Genomic DNA, 19,764 nt, shown 5'->3' on the forward strand with positions numbered 1-19,764 from the left:
CTTCTTCACTTTCTGCCATGAGGGTGGTGTCATCGGCATATGTGAGGTTATTGATATTTCTCTAGGCAATCTTGATTCCAGCTTGTGCTTCGTCCAGCCCAGCGTTTCTCATGATGTACTCTGCATATAAGTTAAATAAGCAGGGTAACAATATATAGCCTTGACGTACTCCTTTTCCTATTTGGAACCAGTCTGTTGTTCCATGTCCAGTTCTAACTGTTGCTTCCTGACCTGCATACAGGTTTCTTAAGAGGCAGGTTAGGTGGTCTGGTATTCCCATCTCTTTCAGAATTTTCCACATTTTATTGTGATCCACACAGTCGAAGGCTTTGGCATAGTCAATAGAGCAGAAAGAGATGTTATTTTTGGGAATCTCTTGCTTTTTCAATGATCCAGTGGATGTTGGCAATTTGATCTCTGGTTCCTCTGCCTTTTCTAAAACCAGCTTGAACATCTGGAAGTTCACAGTTCACGTATTGCTAAAGCCTGGCTTGGAGAATTTTGAGCATTACTTTACTCGTGTGTGAGATGAGTGCAATTGTGTGGTAGTTTGAGCATTCTTTGGGATTGCCTTTCTTAGGGATTGGAATGAAAACTGACCTTTTCCAGTCCTGTGGCCACTGCTGAGTTTTCCAAATTTGCTGCCATATTGAGTGCAGCACTTTCACAGCATCATCTTTCAGGATTTGAAGTAGCTCAACTGGAATTCCATCACATCCACTAGCTTTGTTTGTAGTGATGTTTTCTAAGGCCCACCTGACTTCACATTCCAGGATGTCTGGCTCTAGGTGAGTGATCACACCATTGTGATTATCTGGGTCATAAAGATCTTTTACGTACAGTTCTTTCGTGTATTCTTGCCACCTCTTCTTAATATCTTCTGCTTCTGTTAGGTCCATACCATTTCTGTCCTTTATCAAACCCATCTTTTCGTGAAATGTTCCCTTGGTATCTCTAATTTTCTTGAAGAGATCTCTAGTCTGTCCCATTCTATTGTTTTCCTCTATTTCTTTGTATTGATTGCTGAGGAAGGCTTTTTTATCTCTCCTGGCTATTCTTTGGAACTCTGCATTCAAATGGGAATATCTTTCCTTTTCTCCTTTGGTTTTCGCTTCTCTTCTTTTCACACCTATTTGTAAGGCCTTCTCAGACAACCATTTTGCCTTTTTGCATTTATTTTCCATGGGGATGGTCTTGATCCCTGTCTCCTGTACAATGTCACGAACCTCCATCCATAGTTAATCAGGCTCTCTGTCTATCAGATCTAGTCCCTTAAATCTATTTCTCACTTCCACTGTATAGTCATAAGGGATTTGATTTAGGTCATACCTGAATGTTCTAGTGGTTTTTCCTACTTTCTTCGGTTTAAGTCTGAATTTGGCAATAAGGAGTTCATGATCTGAGCCACATAAGCTCCCGGTCTTGTTTTTGCTGACTGTATAGAGCTTCTCCATTTTTGGCTGCAAAGAATATAATCAGTCTGATTTCGGTGTTGACCAGCTGGTGATGTCCATGTGTAGCGTCTTCTCTTGTGTTGTTGCAAGAGGGTGTTTGCTATGACCAGTGCGTTCTCTTGGCAAAACTCTATTAGCCTTTGCCCTACTTCATTCCGTACTCCAAGGTCAAATTTGCCTGTTACTCCAGGTGTTTCTTGACTTCCCACTTTTTCATTCTAGTCCCCTATAATGAAAAGGATAGTTATAGATAAAGAAATCACTAAGGTTAAAACAGAATTATCAATAGCAGCCCAATGTATTCAAATTACAATGTACACAATTAACTAATTGTCTTGATGGACTTCTGTTTTAAATATAAAGACTGTGTCCCTGTTCACAAACTGATTTGCCTGAAATGAAACCAGTAAACCAAAGTTTTCATTAAAATACAACACATGCAGTGTATTAATATGTTCTTCCATATGACAGCCAAGATTTCATATCCTTCTGTAAATTCCATTTATTCCATTTGCATTTTATTTGATTACCTTTTGTGACATTTTAGTAAGCAGAATAATGGCTCTCCAAAGATGTCCACATATTAATCTGTTAGGAATCTGTTAGGTTATATAGCAAAGGCAAATTAAGTTTACAAATGGAATTACGATTGCTAATCATGTCACTTTAAAATAGAGAAGTTTTTCTTAATTACCCAAATGAGCCCAATGTAATCACAAGGGTCCTTAAAACTGAAAGAGGGAGGCAGAAGAGAAGAGTTACATGACATCATGTGAGAAGGACTCAAGCTACCTTTGGTGGCTTAGTGGATGGAAGAAGATCAAGCACCAAGGGATATGGGCAGCCTCTATAAGCTGGAAAAAGAAAGGAAATAAATTGTTGCCTAGGGCCTCAGTGAAGGACACAGCCTTAGCAACACCTTACTATTAGTTCTGTAAGATCCATGTTAGACTTCTGACATCTCAAACTATAAGATAAATATGTTGTCTTAAACCACTCAGTTTTTGATAACTTGTTGTAATAGCAAGAAAAACTAAAATAGGCAATTTCTACTTCTTGTCATTCATTTGTACATGCCTATCTCTCATACTAGATTAACTCTTTGGATATTACTCCATATATTCTTCAAAGTTGTGCTTTACATCCCCAACCCCAGCATGGACACATACACTGTTTAATAGAGTACCATTTTAAAATAGAAGAGCTATAAACTTTTGTTAGCTGATTGAAAGAATGAATAACACCAATCCAAATTGAACTTTTATCCCACTATTTGACCTGTAGAATTGTATAGATGCAGAGGAAGTTATACAAAGCAGAAAGAGAGACTCATTCATAGAGAACAAACATATGGATATTAAAGGGGAAAGGGGAGGGTGGGATAAATTGGGAGATTGGGATTGACATATATGCACTATTGATATTATGTATAAGACAGATCACTAATGAGAACTGTATAGCACAGGAAACTCTACTCAGTGCTCTGTGGTGACCTAAATGGTAAGAAAGTCCAAAAAAGGGCATATATGTACTATTATTGCTGATTCACTTTACTGTACAGTAGAAACTAACAAAACGTAGTAAGGCAATTATACTCCAATAAACATTTAAAAAAAAAAAGAAAAAAAGGGTATTCAGTCAGCTCATCCTCAAACTCCATCAATTAAATAAAATAACTATTTTTGAGATACTTATATGGAAACTGGATATGTTTTGAATAAAAAAGAAACAGAGTTTGAAGTCAAAAAACAAGGAAGAGAAGTAACAGTATAGAGTAGTATCTATGAGCTCAGACTCAAGAGTCAAATAGACTTAGGTTGAATCCTGGACCCATAATGTATTTATCAGCAATATGACTTTAGCCAAGTCACTTAATCTCACTGAACCTCAGTTTTCTCATCTGTCAAATATTGATAATGTTAGGACCTACTTCATATATTGTTTTGAGGATTTAATGACGGAGTGAATGTAAAAGACCTTGGCACGGAATGCATCAGTTCAGTCCAGTTGCTCAGTCGTGTCTGACTCTTTGAGACCCCATGGACTGCAGCATGCCAGGCTTCCCTGTCCATCAACAACTCCCAGATCTTGCTCAAACTCGTGTCCAACAAGTTGGTGATGTCATCCAACCTTCTCATCCTCTGTTATCCCTTTCTCCTCCTGCCTTCAATGTTTCCCAGCATCAGGGTCTTTTCCAATGAGTCAGTTCTTCACATCAGGTGGCCAAAGTATTGGAGCTTCAGCTTCAGCATCAATTCTTCTAATGAACATTCAGGACTGACTTCCTTTAGGATTGACTGGTTGGATCACCTTGCAGTCCAAGGGACTCTCAAGAGTCTTCTTCAACACCACAGTTCAAAAGCATCAATTCGTCATTGCTCAGCCTTCTTTATGGTCCAACTCTCACATCCATACATGATTATTGGAAAAACCATAGCTCTAACTAGATGGACCTTTGTTGGCAAAGTAATGTCTCTGCTTTTTAATATGTTGTCTAGTTTGGTCATAGCTTTTCTTCCAAGGAGCAAGCATCTTTCATGCCTGTAGTCACCATCTGCAGTGGCATGTTTAATCAATATTAGTCATGGGGCGGTGGCAAGAATATTGATCTTTAATTCAGAAAACCTGGGTTTTAGTCTTATGCTTTATCACTAATTTGTGATATAATGTTCAGCAACTCTTTCTGCCTTTCAATTTCTTCATCTGTCAAAATAGCCAGATAAATTAGACAAATAAATCTCTGTCTAGCTCCAAAATTATCTATCTTTGAGTATCTTATTACATTCCTAAGCCTATCAGGACCAAATTTCTAGAGTCTGACAGATCAGTAACCACAAAAGCCAATGAGGATCTTGATGCAAGTTGAAACTTGACCTATCTAATAAAGATACATGATGGAATACTATTCCTCTTTGAAAAAGAAGGAAATCTTGCCATTTGCAACAATATGGATGGACCTAGAGGGCACTGTACCAAGTGAAATAAGTCAGACAAGACAAATACTGCATGATACCACTTATATGTGGAATCTAAAAAAAGCCAAACTCAAAGAAACAGAGACTAGTGCAGTGGTTACTAGGAGCTGGAAAGTGGGAAAAATGGTGAGATGTTGGTCAAAGAGTACAAACTTATTAGAAGATGAATAAGTTCCAGGAATCTTATACACAGCATGGTGACTATAATGAACATTATTGCAATATATATTTGAAAATTGCTAAGAGAGTAGACCTTAAATATTCTTACCACAAAAAGGAAATTATGTGACCTGATGGAGATATTAGTTAACTCTATGGTGGTAATTGTATTACAATATAAAAGTGTATCAAATCAATACATTGTGTGTCTTAAACTTGTGCATACAAGCTAAATCACTTCAGTCATGTCCAACTCTTTGCAACACCATGGACCATACCTGCCAAGCTCCTCTGTCTAGGGGGTTCTCTAGGCAAAAATACTGAAGTGGGTTGCCATTTCCCCCCCCTCAAGATCTTAAACTTACACAGAGTTATATGTCAATAAAGCTGAAAAAATAAAACTAATCAATTTCTCATTATTTAGTGCTAACTATATCCCAAGTTGTATGTGGAACTCAGAAGTACACTATATTAATTTAAGTGCACTATAAGCAGAAGTACCCCGGGAGTACTATTTTAAAGACAGAAGGCAAAAATCTTTCTTGATTTTCTTTCTTGAGGGGGAAAAGGCAAAAGTGAAGAAAAAGTGTGTTCTGTGAGAGAGAGAGAGAGAGAAACCTACTGTCACAACCTCTGTTTAAGTTTCAATTTCCCCCAAGGTTGTTTCCTTTTCAAGTTTGAAGAAGTTGTTTTATGTCTGGGCAGATTTGTGCTGAATAAACATTGTTCTCCCCAGAGAAGGGCCCTATGTCAAATGGCATTGAGAAGAAGTTGCCCTGCCTTTATGCTCAAGCTTTCCCAAAGCTCATGCATTGCTCAAAACTCAAACATTAGTTTAAATAAATATAGAGGAAAGGGCACCTTAGGGCAACTTCACAGCAACTCTGACCATTCATGACCCTCAAGGCACATCAATTGAATTGCAAGGCAGGATACAGTCTTTGAGCCACATGCCCAGAGCAGTTGCTGGGGATGGGAAGGTCAGGAGTTCTGAGCTGTGCAGGGGGCAATAGCCTGGCAGATATCAACAATTAGCACTTCCCTGGCAACTTAGTATCTGCTTGTTAAAGGATCACCTACTGAGTCAAAGAAAATATCTGACTTAAACTTTATGCTAAATAAAGACAAATACTTGGAATGGCTTTAAATGATGGCAGGAGTATTTTAGTGGAACTAGACTGTGTTTGTACTAAAAGAACAGTTTAATCCTATGAATATGACCTCCTGTCTATTTACCTCTGAGGTTTTCAGTAATTTTATCTTTCAAATGCATGCATTAGGATCATGAGCCACCACCATCAGTAACAGTGACTTGTGTGTGTGTTAGTCGCTCAGCTGTGTCCAACTCTGTGGCCCCATGGACTGTGGCCTGCCAGACTCCTCTGTCCATGGAATTCTCCAGGCAAGAATACTGGAATGGGTTGCCATTTACTTCTCCAAACAGTGACCTACTAAAGGGAATTATTTTTAGTTAGGAGTAGGGAGGTATGGGAGATGTACTTCCAAATATCTGAAGGTCAAGCCATCAATGATTTGAAACAAATCTACAATGACTCTTGGAATCACTGACTTGATTTATTTTTCCTGACTCTATCACAGCTTTTCTACCATAGCTGGAACAGATAGAGAATACATATTCTTTCTGGATGGAATTGATAGATGAATAATATGTCAGTCTGCCCCCTCCTATTTTAAATGAGGCAAAGATATTGAGTTTTGGTGGAGAAAATATTTATAAAAAATTAATTGCTGTAGTGCTTAATTGATGGAGGGCTTCCCAGGTGCTTCAGTGGTAAAGAATCTGCCTGCCAGTGCAGGATACCTGGGTTTGATCCCTGAGTCAAGAAGATCCCCTGGAGAAGGAAATGGCAACCCACTTTAGTATTCTTGACTGGAAAATTCCACGAATATAGGAGCCTGGTGGCTGCAGTCCATGGGATTTCAAAGTGTTCAACACGAGTGAGCATACACATGCACACACTTAGTTGGTGGAGGTTGTAACAGACTGAAGTGAAAACAAGACTTTTCATGGACATTAATGTGTTATTTAATTTAAACTATGTCTGGACTGTCTTTCCTAAGATAATGTTAAGTAGAGAAATCACTCATAGTAATGTTGGTTGGAATCTTGAGGAAAATAATGTATCTGTCTTCATTAACTTCTGCTGAAGCCTACCCTGTCTGTTGTCCAATACCAGTGTAAAGACAGGAGTAAAGAGAAGGGTCCTGAGGCCAGTTTTGTGCTTGTTGTTTAACCTTCTATTAAGGAATAAAGCCTGCCCTTACACATTTCCAGACAATTCTTCAAAAGTGACTATCCTTAGGAAAGGAGGTTCAGATATGTTAAATTCATACTAATATTTAAATCACAGAGGTTTCTTTTTTTTTAATTTATTTTTATTAGTTGGAGGGTAATTACTTTACAATATTGTAGTGGTTTTTGTCATACATTGACATGAATCAGCCATGGATTTACATGTATTCCCCATCCCGATCCTCCCTCCCACCTTCCTTTTGGACTCTGTGGGAGAAGGCGAGGGTGGGATGTTTCGAGAGAACAGCATGTATATTATCTATAGTGAAACAGATCACCAGCCCAGGTGGGATGCATGAGACAAGTGCTCGGGCCTGGTGCACTGGGAAGATCACAGAGGTTTCTTTGCAGCAAGATTTGTTTAGCGAGACATACTGGGTGCATAAAATCAGGCTGGAAAAGAAACTCCTCTGAAATAGGGTACACAAAAAGAGGAAGCTTAGGGCAAAGGAGACACATTATATCTAATGCTGGTCCTATTTGAGTTTCCAGATTTGGAGGATTAAAGATGATATTAAATAATCGTATTTATTATATATGTTTCCTGAATGATTACCTAAACAGGGGATTCTTAACTTAGTAATCCTAGAAATGAAACCTTCACAATATATGGAACTTTATATTCATTAAGTAGTCAGTAAAAAATGTGCATCATAATTCAAAATTAGGAAGTCTCTGAAGTTAACTCAGAGATAGTCCTTTCCAAGAAATAGTAAGGCTTATGGTGTTTCCAGAACTCAGCAATGTCTGGATTCATTCTGTGTTCAATTTATGAAATCTTGAAGCTAGTCAACTACTTTGGCTAGACTTGGAGAATCTCCTTTCATGATTACAAGAAATCTTTAAGGATATTAACAAGATCCCTGGCGCTCCTTCGTCCTAATTTGCTTAGTAAGGACCTCCATTTTCTTCTTCCATGTGAAGACTGTTCCCAAATCTTTCTGAAGATCTTCAATTCCCTCAGAACAACAGAGAACCTAAGTTTCCTGCAAGACAGTGGTTCTCAACCTAGGGTGCTTTTGTTCCCTAGGTGCATTTGCCAATATTTGGAGACATTTTAGGGTGTTACAGCTGGGGGAGGTTACTACTAGCATTGAGTGACTGCAGGCCAATGAAGCCATTAAACATTCTATGATGCAGAAGACAGCCACCTATAAGAGAAAATTATCTGGCACTGAAAATTAATAATGTTGCTGAGACAGTGAAATCTTGCTTTAGGGAGATTCTTCTTTTCCTTGGGGTGTGCATGCAGTCTTGGCTAGGGCTGGACTTTCAATCTTGTCCCTTCAGCTTCTCTTTCCTCAGATTTTGAATCTTGCTCAAAATGACACAAGGACAGAAAACAAGATGCAGCACAGCAAGACAAAGCAAATTAAAAAAACACAGAAAACCAGTTGGAGTGAATTCAGTCCAGTAATGGAATCGAGATAAAATTGTGGTGTAGTTCCTTTCTGCCTGTACATCTAGACCTGGCCTGATTTCTTTCTTGTTTCTAAACTTAGTCCCCCAGACATCCTGTCCATCCTTGAAACATCCTTCTGATAAATTCCCTTTTTGCTTAAATTAACAAGAGTGTGTTTCTGTTCCTTGTAACCTAAGAACCCTATGAGAAGCACCCATTTTTACAGAAAGAATTCAATAGGAAAATTAATTTGAAGATTGTGTTTATTTGTTCCACAGTGTCAGACACTATCTTAACTGTTGAGTTATGCGAGACATGATTCTTGTCATCTAGGAACTTCAAAATCTCATTAGGGAGACTAGAAATAACCATATAAAATGATGTTGAATTTGTTTTTAAAGCAACATATGCAGAGAACCAAATGAATGGTTCAAAGAAAGAGTTTTTACTTTCTTTAGGATTTCAGAAAGAAATTTACTTGCTTTAGGATTTCAGAGAGAGGAAAGGTTTGTTTAGGCTTTTATTAGGGAAGGCTTTCTATAGGATGTAGGGTTTCAACTGACTTTTGGAAGATAGATAGGACTTGGGATGGTGAAGAGGAAGGTCTTCAAAAGGCATTGCCAGCATGGTGAAGTCAGACATAACTCAGTTCAGATCCCTCTTGTACAAGTCAAGAGCTCCTTGAGTTTGAGAAAGTTATTTGTAAAATGTAATATAAAATGTCTTAAAAAAGGCTGAGCACATGGCAGATACTAAATAAATTGTAATTATGGTAACTATTATAATTTGTCTCCAAGCTTAGATACAGAGTTGCAATGTGTAAATCAGGCAAGTAACTTGGCCAAACAAAGTACAGATAAAGTAAAGGAGTGCGTAAGAATGCAGGAAGAGGTTTTGTTTTGTTTTGTTTTTTTTAAGGCTGTATCATGGCTGCCTTTATATTCACCTGATAAGTTCAGATTCTATCCTCTTATAAATGTAGGGAATATTGGGAGATTTTTTATGGTTAAATGTTGTGGTGAAACTAATGATTTTGGAATATGATTTCAGTGCTGATATTGGATGGATTTGGAGGGATACATTTTGTTGAGCTAAACATACACATTTCATAATGTCTTCATTCATAAAAATTAAATAGTCACTTCGTGATTCTAGTGGGTTCATACTTAGTGTCCTTTGCATCCAACTGTCCTATTCCCTCCTGCTTGGCTCGCTGGCAAGTCTAATTAGAGACACATTAACAAAAGAAGACAATGAAACTTATAATAACTGTATGTAACTCTTAGGCAATATAGTCCAATAAATTGATTTATTCAATCTAACAATTGATTCTACTGATTTCTCACACTAAGTTCACAGAAATGTATCCATCATTTCAGTCAAATCAATTGTTCTGGTTGCACAGGTATATACAACTGTTGCCTGCAATAGGAAAGGAAGAGGTAATTTGGACATTCTCCTCAGAAAAGTTAGTATCAAACATATAAAACTTAGCTTTAGGAAGAAACAAGTGGTAACAGTCATAGCTTCAGTAGCACATTAAGACTAATACCATGGTATACTCTGTACAGCAATTATATTTAAGGATAATTAAACATGAGCAGCTACAGAGGGAAATGCAGGAAGAAATTCTGGACTTAAATGTTAGTACCAAACTGCATCCCTTGCTCCCATTCTTTCCATCAAAACATGAAGCTTAAGCAGCAAATTCAAAGACTAGCTCAGACCTCAATTAGTCTAGAAGTCCAAGATAAGTTTTCTAATAAAACTGTGAATCTCCACTGTGTGGTTCATGGAGCCTGGTATTGACAGTTCTCCCCTTCATTTCCCAAACAGTAATTGTGATTTTCAGATGAGGTTTTAAAAAAAGAAGAAGAAAGAAATGAGCTTGCCTGTTCATGGCATCTGCTCTAGCTAATCTGCAAATACTGTAATTATGCTGGACGCTGATAGATTTGTCTGTGGGCTTCTGGTCAGGATCCAGATGAACTGCTGAAGTTGCTGCTTTATCATCACAAATGTTCTGCACTTCTTGGCAATTCCCAGGCCTAGACATGATATTGGAATTTAATGAGGTTCCACGCCCATACATCCCACTGGGATGTGTTAGGATAAGTGCAAGTTCATTTCCTTTCATTCATGGGTTTGGGGAAAAAATGTATATGCATGAAATGTTCTCTAGAAACTGTGTTTCATCTGACTGTTTGCCACTGTCACTGGCCTGGGAACCTTGCGTAGTTGATTAGTCTGTAGTCAAAGAGGCTAAAATCATTGATTCAGTACTTAGCATTTTTTACCTGTTTCCTGCCTACAATTTATGTCTATCTTCCTTTCCATTCTGCATATAGGAGATTTTGATCACAAGGGGGCACCAAATGAGATACCATAAGCTTCATTTAGCTTCATCTCTAAGGTGGCCATAATTCTATCTTCCTTACCTTCCAAGTCATTGTGTAGATCACATGAGCTAATGTATATGAAAGCACATAACTGAAAATTATGAACCACCTGTGAATGTAAGGCACCTAAAATTATCATGAATATTAATAAATGTTAGTAGTTGACACTTAACAATCATAAAATCAGAGTAAATATATCCATAGTCCATGGCAAATTTTAGAATGGGGGGCAACCATGACTCCAAATTTGTATCCTAATGAAAGTAAGCCAACATACTCAACTTTGAGCATGAAATACATTACCTCAAGTTACTTCCCACCTACCACATTCCAAATAATACATTTGGTGGCAAGACATATTTGAAAATAATACTAAGAACAGTCTCCAGCAATCAAGGTATCTATAATCTAGATGTGTAAGGCAGATTGACAATAATTATACCAAATAACCAAAATTATTCCTTTATAAATAAAATGCAGGTGGCAGGACTTTATTTAATTTTAATTTTATTCATGCTTTTAATACACAATATATTCACGTTGTTCGAAATGTACAAAAGGTATACAGTGAAAATTAACCTATCCACCACTATTCCTCAGCCACCTAGTTCTTCTCCTCAGAGGAAATCACTGTTATGAATTTCACATGTATCCATTCAGAAATATTCCATGCTTATACCAATTTATAAATGCATAGCACATGTGCATGCACACATATATTTTTCACAAAAAGGATAGTATTATTATGCACACTGCTTAGAACCTTGTTTCTTTCATTGAATAGTGTATCTTAGAGATATTTCATGATAGACATACTGATTTACCTCATTTTTTTAAGTAGATGTATCATAATATATCACTATATAGAAGTAACATAATATTATTAACCAGACTCCTACTGATGGATATTTTGGTAATACTCAACATTTTGCTATTTCAAACAATAGCAAACAACAAAAGTGAACATCTATTGTGACTGGGTTTTGTATACAAATATTTAAATTTTGTCTAAAGCATATTCTTTGTATTTCAAATATTTACACATAAGGGTATTAAAAATAACTGGAATATTGAAAAAATGAAGACTATAGATATTAAATTTGTATGTCTGCCTATATTATGCTACAATCAGCTTAGTTAGAAAAATAGATCACTTAATTCTGTAAGGACAAGATGCATTACAGGTCATCAACAAAGATTTATTGGAAAAATGAGAACAATTCACTAAAATTTTCCTGAATAGTTTGGATATCAGGAAGATAAAATTAATGTTATGTAAAGCTCTTTTTCGGTGCCTTTGTTTGTTATCCACAATTTTTTGTGTGTATATCGCCAAGTTTGTGCATTTCCCTAACCTTACCTGGGCTTCCCAGGTGACTCAGTGGAAAAGAGTCTGCCTGCAATGCAGGAGACCCAGGTTTGATCTCTAGGTAGAGAAGATTCCATGCAGAAGGAAATGGCAACCCACTCCAGTATTCTTACCCAGAGAATCCCATGGACAGAGGAGCCTGGCAGGCTACGGTCCATAGGGTCACAAAGAGTCGGACACAACTGAAGCGACTTAGCACACAACCTTACCTATCGTGTGCCCAACTCTTGTCTCTCTTTTCATTTAAATATCTTTGCAAATATGAGATGAACTTATCTAATGTCAGCAAGAATTCCTAACCAATCAATTAACAATGCTTTAATGATTATCTCTTACATGCCTAGCCCTACTCTAGGTCGCTTGTGAATTACAAAGAAGTATAAAACATTTCCCCTAGGTAGGTAAGAGTCTAGCTGGATAGTTGAAGTAAGGCATAAATACAGAGATAATTAAAAGGAACTCAAGATATAAATATTAGCATCACATAAATTTTGTCATAAAGCATTTTATATCTATGTGCCAAGTCCTTGCATTTCTTTCTTCTAGGTGACTCTCAAATTTTCCTCATTTAAAAAAAAAAAAAAAAAACATTTCTCTAGACTTCAATATTCTGACTCCTTATCCCCTCACTGCAGCATTGTTACTGAATCCTCTTAAGCTGTTTTTCCCCCCAGACCTTTGTACATATCAAGCCATTTGTCTTTAGATAGCACTAAAGATAGATAATCTTTTAGATAGTCTTTTGTTGCTATTTTTCCAAAACTCTACAGTGGTCTTCTAGCCTACTATATCATGTCCAGATTGCTCTGCATATGTCTCAAGATCCTCTAGAAGTGAGCTCAATTATATCGTGTTATTTCCAATTAATTCACGTCATGAACAACTTATTTTTACCCCACCCCACTCAACTCCTTCTTACCAGATTGTTCAACTTTAATCCCAGTGTGCTTGCTAAGTGAAAGTTGCTCAGTCCTGTCCGATTTTTTGTGACCCCATGCGCTATAAAGTCCATGGAATTCTCCAGGCCAGAATACTGGAGTGGGCAGCCATTCCCTTCTGCAGGGGATCTTCCCAACCCAGCGATTAAACCCAGGTCTCCCACATTGCAGGCAGATTCTTTATCAGCTGAAACATCAGGGAAGCCCTCTAATCCTTGACTTATGTTATTAATTTTCCCTGTGTTTCTCATTCATTACTCTGCCTTTCCAAATCTTTTCCACTTCTTATGGTCTGTGTGGAGACTCATTTCCTTCATAAAACTTTGCCCAACCTGACAACAAATTTTGACCTGTCCTTTCTCCATTCCTTTACCCCGTATAGCTTTAATTTCTTTATCTGGCTGTCATGGGTCTTAGTTGAAGCCTGTTGGATGTTCACTATGCATTACAGCACGCAGAATCTTCAGTTGCTGCGTATGAGCTCTTAGCTGAGGCACATGGGATCTAGTTCTCTGTCCAAGAATGGAACCCGGTCCTCCTGAATTGGGAGCAAGAAGTTTTAGCCACTAGATCACCAGGGAAATCCCTCCACATTATAGTTTTATAACTCAAATGGTACAATGTTTTATTAAATTGTCTTCTTTGTTCTTTAATATCTTTAGTTCATGTGCTACTTCTGTGTTCATACTCCTAGGTTATACATTGAATGCAAAGATGAAAATTTTACTTCTTTTCCCTTAACGCTTAGCACAGGACTTAGTGGGAAAAATATATTTGTTCAGTGTTTTTGATCAATTATCAATTATACTAATGAAGTTACCAGTGTCTTTTGTTATATTGTTTTAGAGATTGAGATGGAGAGTGAGGGATGGTTCAGAGGTGCAGAAGTTTCAGTCCACCAAAAATGTTCATTAGGATTCATGTCACTAAGAATATTTTACGTGGGTCTGAAGATTTAATGTTTATATGATTATACTTTTAAAAAATCTCTATTTCTTGACACTCACAAGCTAATAAAACCATTCAAAGTAGATATTCATTTGATCTTGTTGGAAAGTGTAGCTTTCAAAGTAAGTAGCCAATTTACAGTGAATCAACAGCACTCTAAATGTGCTAGGAAATGGATATTGTATGGATAGAGTAACAACTCATGTAGGAACACTGTCTGATAAATGTTTACATGCTATCAAGTTTACAGACATTAAATACCATACAGGGTAGAATCTTTCTCATCCTGTAATTTATTTCATTTTCTCTTCTAGCTTTACTCACAGACAAACCTCCCAAGCCATTGTTCCCCATGGAGAATCAGCCAAGTGTTATAGATGTCCAGCTGGGTAAGTCTCCTTCAGGAAATAATAGATCTTAAACTTGCTCTCTGTTAACAGATGGAGAAAATTTCATGAATCAGGAAAGGTTTACTGCTACTGTTATTTCATGCAAATCAATTTGCATCTGCTCATTTATAACCCTGGAGTTCAGTGCAATAGCAGTTTAAGGAAATGAGTTTTTATTGCATCAAAGAATGGTAATACTAATTGGTTACACTGGGTATTTACTGCGCTATAGGACAGAGCTTTTTGACTCTGTGATTGATAGATTCCTGGGTGTCATGCATTGGTGATTGGTACAGAAAACTTTTCATGCTTGTCCATTCAAAATTTTTATTCAGAGGGCATTAACTCCTGGAGAACAAGCCCTTTTTCAAGATAAAACAGCCCCTCAGTACAACCTTTAGAATGATTTGATAATATTATTTCCAGTGGCACAATTCAGGACTATTTAAAACTTAAAAACTTGTTTTTAGGTTGAGATCCTGCATATTTATAAATAATATGGTGTAACAAAAAGAAACAAGTTGATTTATAGTTGCTACTGTCTTTTTACAGACTGAAATAAAGACACAAGGTATTGAGCCTCTTTTTGAGTCTCTTACCACTAATCCTTATATTCCAAGAACTTTAAGCTTAAAACTCAGAGACCTGCTAGTGTCTCTTTCAAACCATGTCCATTAAACTACATTCTTTAACATCTGTGAGCTTTTGTCTATCTTGGGTTTTGTTCTATTGTTCACTTCAGATAATTTCTTTAATACTAAACAAGATAACTAGGTAAATATGCTGGCAAAGTTATTAGTTATACTTTGGGTATGTGACATTGAAATATGTGACCACAGTGGTACCTACCAATTATATAGCCAGGGAAGATGAATTGGCCCCAATATTTCACTCACTTTGGAAGTTTTTGACTCAAACTTTGATCTTTCCAATCCAATTTTTATTTTTATAGGCTCGTTTATATCTTGAAAATATGTGCGAGATTCCTCTAACCTATTCTTAAGAGCTTGTTCATTTTTATAAAATGAAACATAGCACATTATAGTTAATGCAGCCTAGCCATATGAGTAGCAGAGTTAAATATTTTAAAGAAAAAACAAAATAATAAACATGTTGTCAAGAGTGGGCTGTGAAAATGCTGAATATTCTGTAGATAATGTCAAAGTATTAGACTATCTCTCTACCATCTGAATATTACTTTGCAGAGTCTTCCACATTTTGTTAAAGCCGAATCTAGATGTGTGGACACACTCTTTCAGTAAGTTTTATTTACATCTGCCCATCCATACTGGAATAAAATACCTCAAGAGTATTTGGTGGTTTGCCAGGGGTTACATGAAACCATAAAATGATCTTGTATCATTTGTTGAAGATTCAAATGGATAAGTTATTTTTATATGAAAACATGAAATAAGGAGTAGAAAGCAAAATTCACACAACCATTTCAAATAAAACATGACTAAATTTTGTGTTTGTGGCCTCTAGGGAGATGCTTCTTCATTTTCCTCTGCCATTAAGCAAACTTCAACAGAAAAGTTTGAGGAATGTTGCTCTAAAGTAAGGAGGGAAACTTTTGTAGGGAGTAAATTTCATCATTCAGACTCACTGGGTGTCACACTTGTCTGTGCTATTCAGGACATCCCTAAGATGTGTGCTTATATATATATATATATATATACACACACACACACATATACACATATATATACATATACATATATATACATATTTATTTATTCTAACTTAGATATATATGCCAAAATAACTCAACAATATAACCCTGTGAAAGCACTAGAGTAATTTGCTTCCAATTTACTTTAGATGCAAGGCTGAACTTTTCAGTTTTTATATTGTTACATAATTTGGAAACAACTTTATTGACAGAAAAGTGGAAACCTGCCCATTTTTCATTCCAGAAAGGCTGTTTCTCCAAGATGCTAGCTAAATCAACCATGTAATTCAGAGAAAGAAAAACAAAATCAGTTAAACAAAATCTTTGGCATTGCAAGGAGCACATGACTGGTTAATTTTAAGTGATTTTAACTTTTCCACAGATTTATTTAGTACTGTTTATTCACAACTGGAAATCATTTTGTATTGTAATTTACTCATGCTTCAATCGTAAGGTGATGTTAGGAGCTCTTTAAATGTCAGAGAACTCTTCAGTGTTGGTGGGGGCTCTGTAGTCAGAATGATGAGGGCTTAGAAATCCTAAGCATAAAATTGAGCTAGAGAAAGATAACTGGGGTGATTGGACATCCTTCTGTATATCTTGAAAAGTTTTAGAATTCAGTAAGGTCTCAAAACCTCTAGAAATTATTTTACTCCATTTTTTAAAAATTTACCAAGCACATGCAGCTTCAGATATCCTTAAAACTAGAATTGAAATGAGAACTACCCAAAATATAACAATCTGAACTAAATGGCTAAGGACATTACCAAGTTCAGATTTGCCAAATCCCAATATTTAAAATTTTTGAGATAACGTTATAGTGGATTAAAGCTAGCCCCAGATTTTTTCTTCTATCCCTACCATTTAAATGTAGTTTCTCATTCCACTCCCCTTGAATCTGGTTGGTCTGGGAAATACTTGGACAATAGAGTATGGAAGGAATAATATTTGAGGATATTGGAGGCTGGGCCAAAAGCAATCTCATAACTTCACTTTGGGTCTCTTAGTCTGATCTGAAATTACCATGCTGTGAGAAACCCAAGCCACATGTAGAGGCCCTAGAGAATGAGATACCATTTGATGAAAGAAAGGCTAACAAAGAACCAAGGAACCAGACATGTGAGTGAATGAGTGTGAATCCATGTTGGAAGTGAATCCTCCAGTCCCAGATGCCCTGACTTTTAAGTTCAGAGATAAACCTTTGAACTGAACTCTTCTTAGATTTCTGACCCTCAAAATCATAAACAAACAAAAAAGTTTATCATTAGCAACTAAGCTAGGTGTAGTTTGTCAAACAATAGATACACAGAGCCAACATTAATTAATTTTCTCCAGAATATTTTGAATTCTGTTTTCCCCATGAAGAAGAGTCTCATGCAGGCATTTTATGCCAAATTAGAAATATTGTAGGAGCTATTTAAGTATCAATTTCAAGACTGTTTTAAAAACATGACCTGGAATTATTATTTACTTTGTGTGTTTTTTTTTTTTTTGAGGATTACAATCAGTTTTCAATTCTGCATATTTGTAAAGGCAAGCCAGTAAATGAAAATTTGGGGTTGAAATGCATACTTTTTATTGCATGGAGTTGGCATCAGTACAGATATTTTGTTGTGTCTCTAGAGGAAAATAGACATCTTGACTTTCTCTCTCCTATAGTGTAATCCATTAGTCATCCACAAGATTCTAGAAATTTACATACTTTTTGCTGACATAGTGATGACAGTTTGGTTGTTGCTAAATTGTGTTCACATTGTGATGCTGAAAGAAGATTAATCTTAACCAAATAACTATATATTTTGAGATGATAAACATGTTCTTAACAAAATAATATTAAAACTTTTGTTTTCACAAAGCAAGCCTATTCAGTTAAAGCTGCTTGTGGCAATGTATGAAATATAAAGACAAAAGCAATACATAAAAAACACACACAAATCCAATTTGGTCCTATAATCTTCCACTTATTTTCTCTCTCTAAAGGTAAATTTAGCTTTTAATTTGATGAATAAACCTTTGCTATACCAGGGTTAATTAGGTTTCTGGCAGTTGAAAAGGAATCTATTTTCAATGGTTTTATAAGAAAAAATAACACTATCACAGTATATTAATTTATATTATGCTTTAATATCAAATTATTAAAACATCATAGAGGCATCTGCCCCACTTGAAGTGTGTTGATGCTAGGTAGACCTTTCTTTTGGATACAGCTTTTTTTTTTTTTTTTAAAGAATCCAAATGCATGCTTTACAAACTGTAACAGAGTCCTAGAAATTTTGAAAAAGCCATGAATGCATGTGGATGGAAAGATTTGAGATGTGACATTTAATTTCAATTAAGGGTGAATTTGGAAATGTACTCTGTTCTTCTCATTGATGATGATAGCTATTTTTCCTGGAAGTTTCCTAAGACTTAAATTACCAGTCAGTGTTATGCATAAAATAGATATAAACACTGTTTATTCTCTCTTTTGTGTTAAAGACTTAAAACCTTGGGGTCTAAATTATATAAGAAAAACTCAGACGAGTGGAATAATTACAAGCTAATTGAATACCAGATGAATCTGATCCAATACCAAAGATTCTCTTTATTTCTCATCTATCTCATTCAGGATTTATTTTATTTTTACAGGCTGTGTAAATTCATCTTTAATGACTGTGTTTTGTACTACAGGCTCAAACTTTCTCTGTGTGTATAAGGAGTTTTAATCGTCATCAAAAATCAATTTCACCAGCATATCAGTTTCTACTGAAAATTATATTAAGTCCCCTAAGAGACCACTGTATACTACAAGAGAATAAGGGAAAAGATAGTATTTAATGCAATACTTAGGACTACAAGGAAAAAATAAATAACTAATTGAACCCTGAATTAAGAAGTTAGCTGTTCAGTCAAATCTTCCTTTTTTTTTTTTTTTTTTTAACTCAATTACCTTAAAACGTTTTTCAAGTTCTTAATGGATCCCAAATACTGTGTTAGATCCTAGGAATATAGAGGTGAATAAAACCAGGGCCTTGGCCTTAAGGTGTTTCTAAGTCTAGTGGGGAAGAGAGATGTGTAAGTAGAATTGCAATGCAATATGATAACAGCTTGGGCATCCCAGGTGGCACTAGTGGTAAGGAACCCGCCTGCCAATGCAGGGGCCACAGGAGACATGGGTTTGATCCCTGGGTTGGGAAGATCCTTTGGAGGAGGGCATGACAACCCACTCCAGTATTCTTGACTGGAGACTCCCATAGACAAAGGGGCCTGGCGGACTACAGTCCATAGGACTGCAAAGAGATGGACAGGACTAAATCAACTTAGTACACATACACACATGATAATGGCCAAAACAGAGATGGGAAAAGAGAAGAGTGATTTCTTTGTGGCAGGACCTCATAAATTAACAATTCCATACTCTTTGAGGTTCACCCAATATAATGACAAAATGTTGTAGCCTCATTCCAAGTACTAAATTGTTTTAAAATAATCAAAAATTGCCAGGATATAATATATTATAATCCTAATTTATCCACCATTTCTTCAGTATGGTAAATACTGAAGATGGAAACTTAGGATCTCCCTGAGCCTCTTCAGTTTAGCAAAATTAGTCAACTACTTCTAAAGTTGTCATAGAACAAATAATCCAAAGCAGGTCACCAACCAACTGAGCTAAAATGTCAAGCCACAATTAATATCAATATAAATAGCAATATATGAGTATTCCATTAGCTGGAATCATATATATGCATCATGAATCACATTA

At 36.2% G+C, this 19,764-nt stretch overlaps 1 protein-coding gene across 1 annotated transcript in view; it reads left to right on the plus strand.

Annotated features, from left to right (window-relative positions):
* The window catches only part of IL1RAPL2 (interleukin 1 receptor accessory protein like 2), a 1,284,763-nt gene that overhangs the window by 952,191 nt on the left and 312,808 nt on the right, over positions 1–19,764 (plus strand). The window contains exon 6 of the mRNA XM_043897204.1: positions 14,273–14,347. Coding sequence (XP_043753139.1) covers positions 14,273–14,347 — 75 coding nt within the window. The remainder of the gene's footprint in view (positions 1–14,272; positions 14,348–19,764) is intronic.

This window comes from Cervus elaphus, chromosome X (assembly GCF_910594005.1).
Source record: "Cervus elaphus chromosome X, mCerEla1.1, whole genome shotgun sequence".
Lineage (NCBI taxonomy): Eukaryota > Metazoa > Chordata > Mammalia > Artiodactyla > Cervidae > Cervus > Cervus elaphus.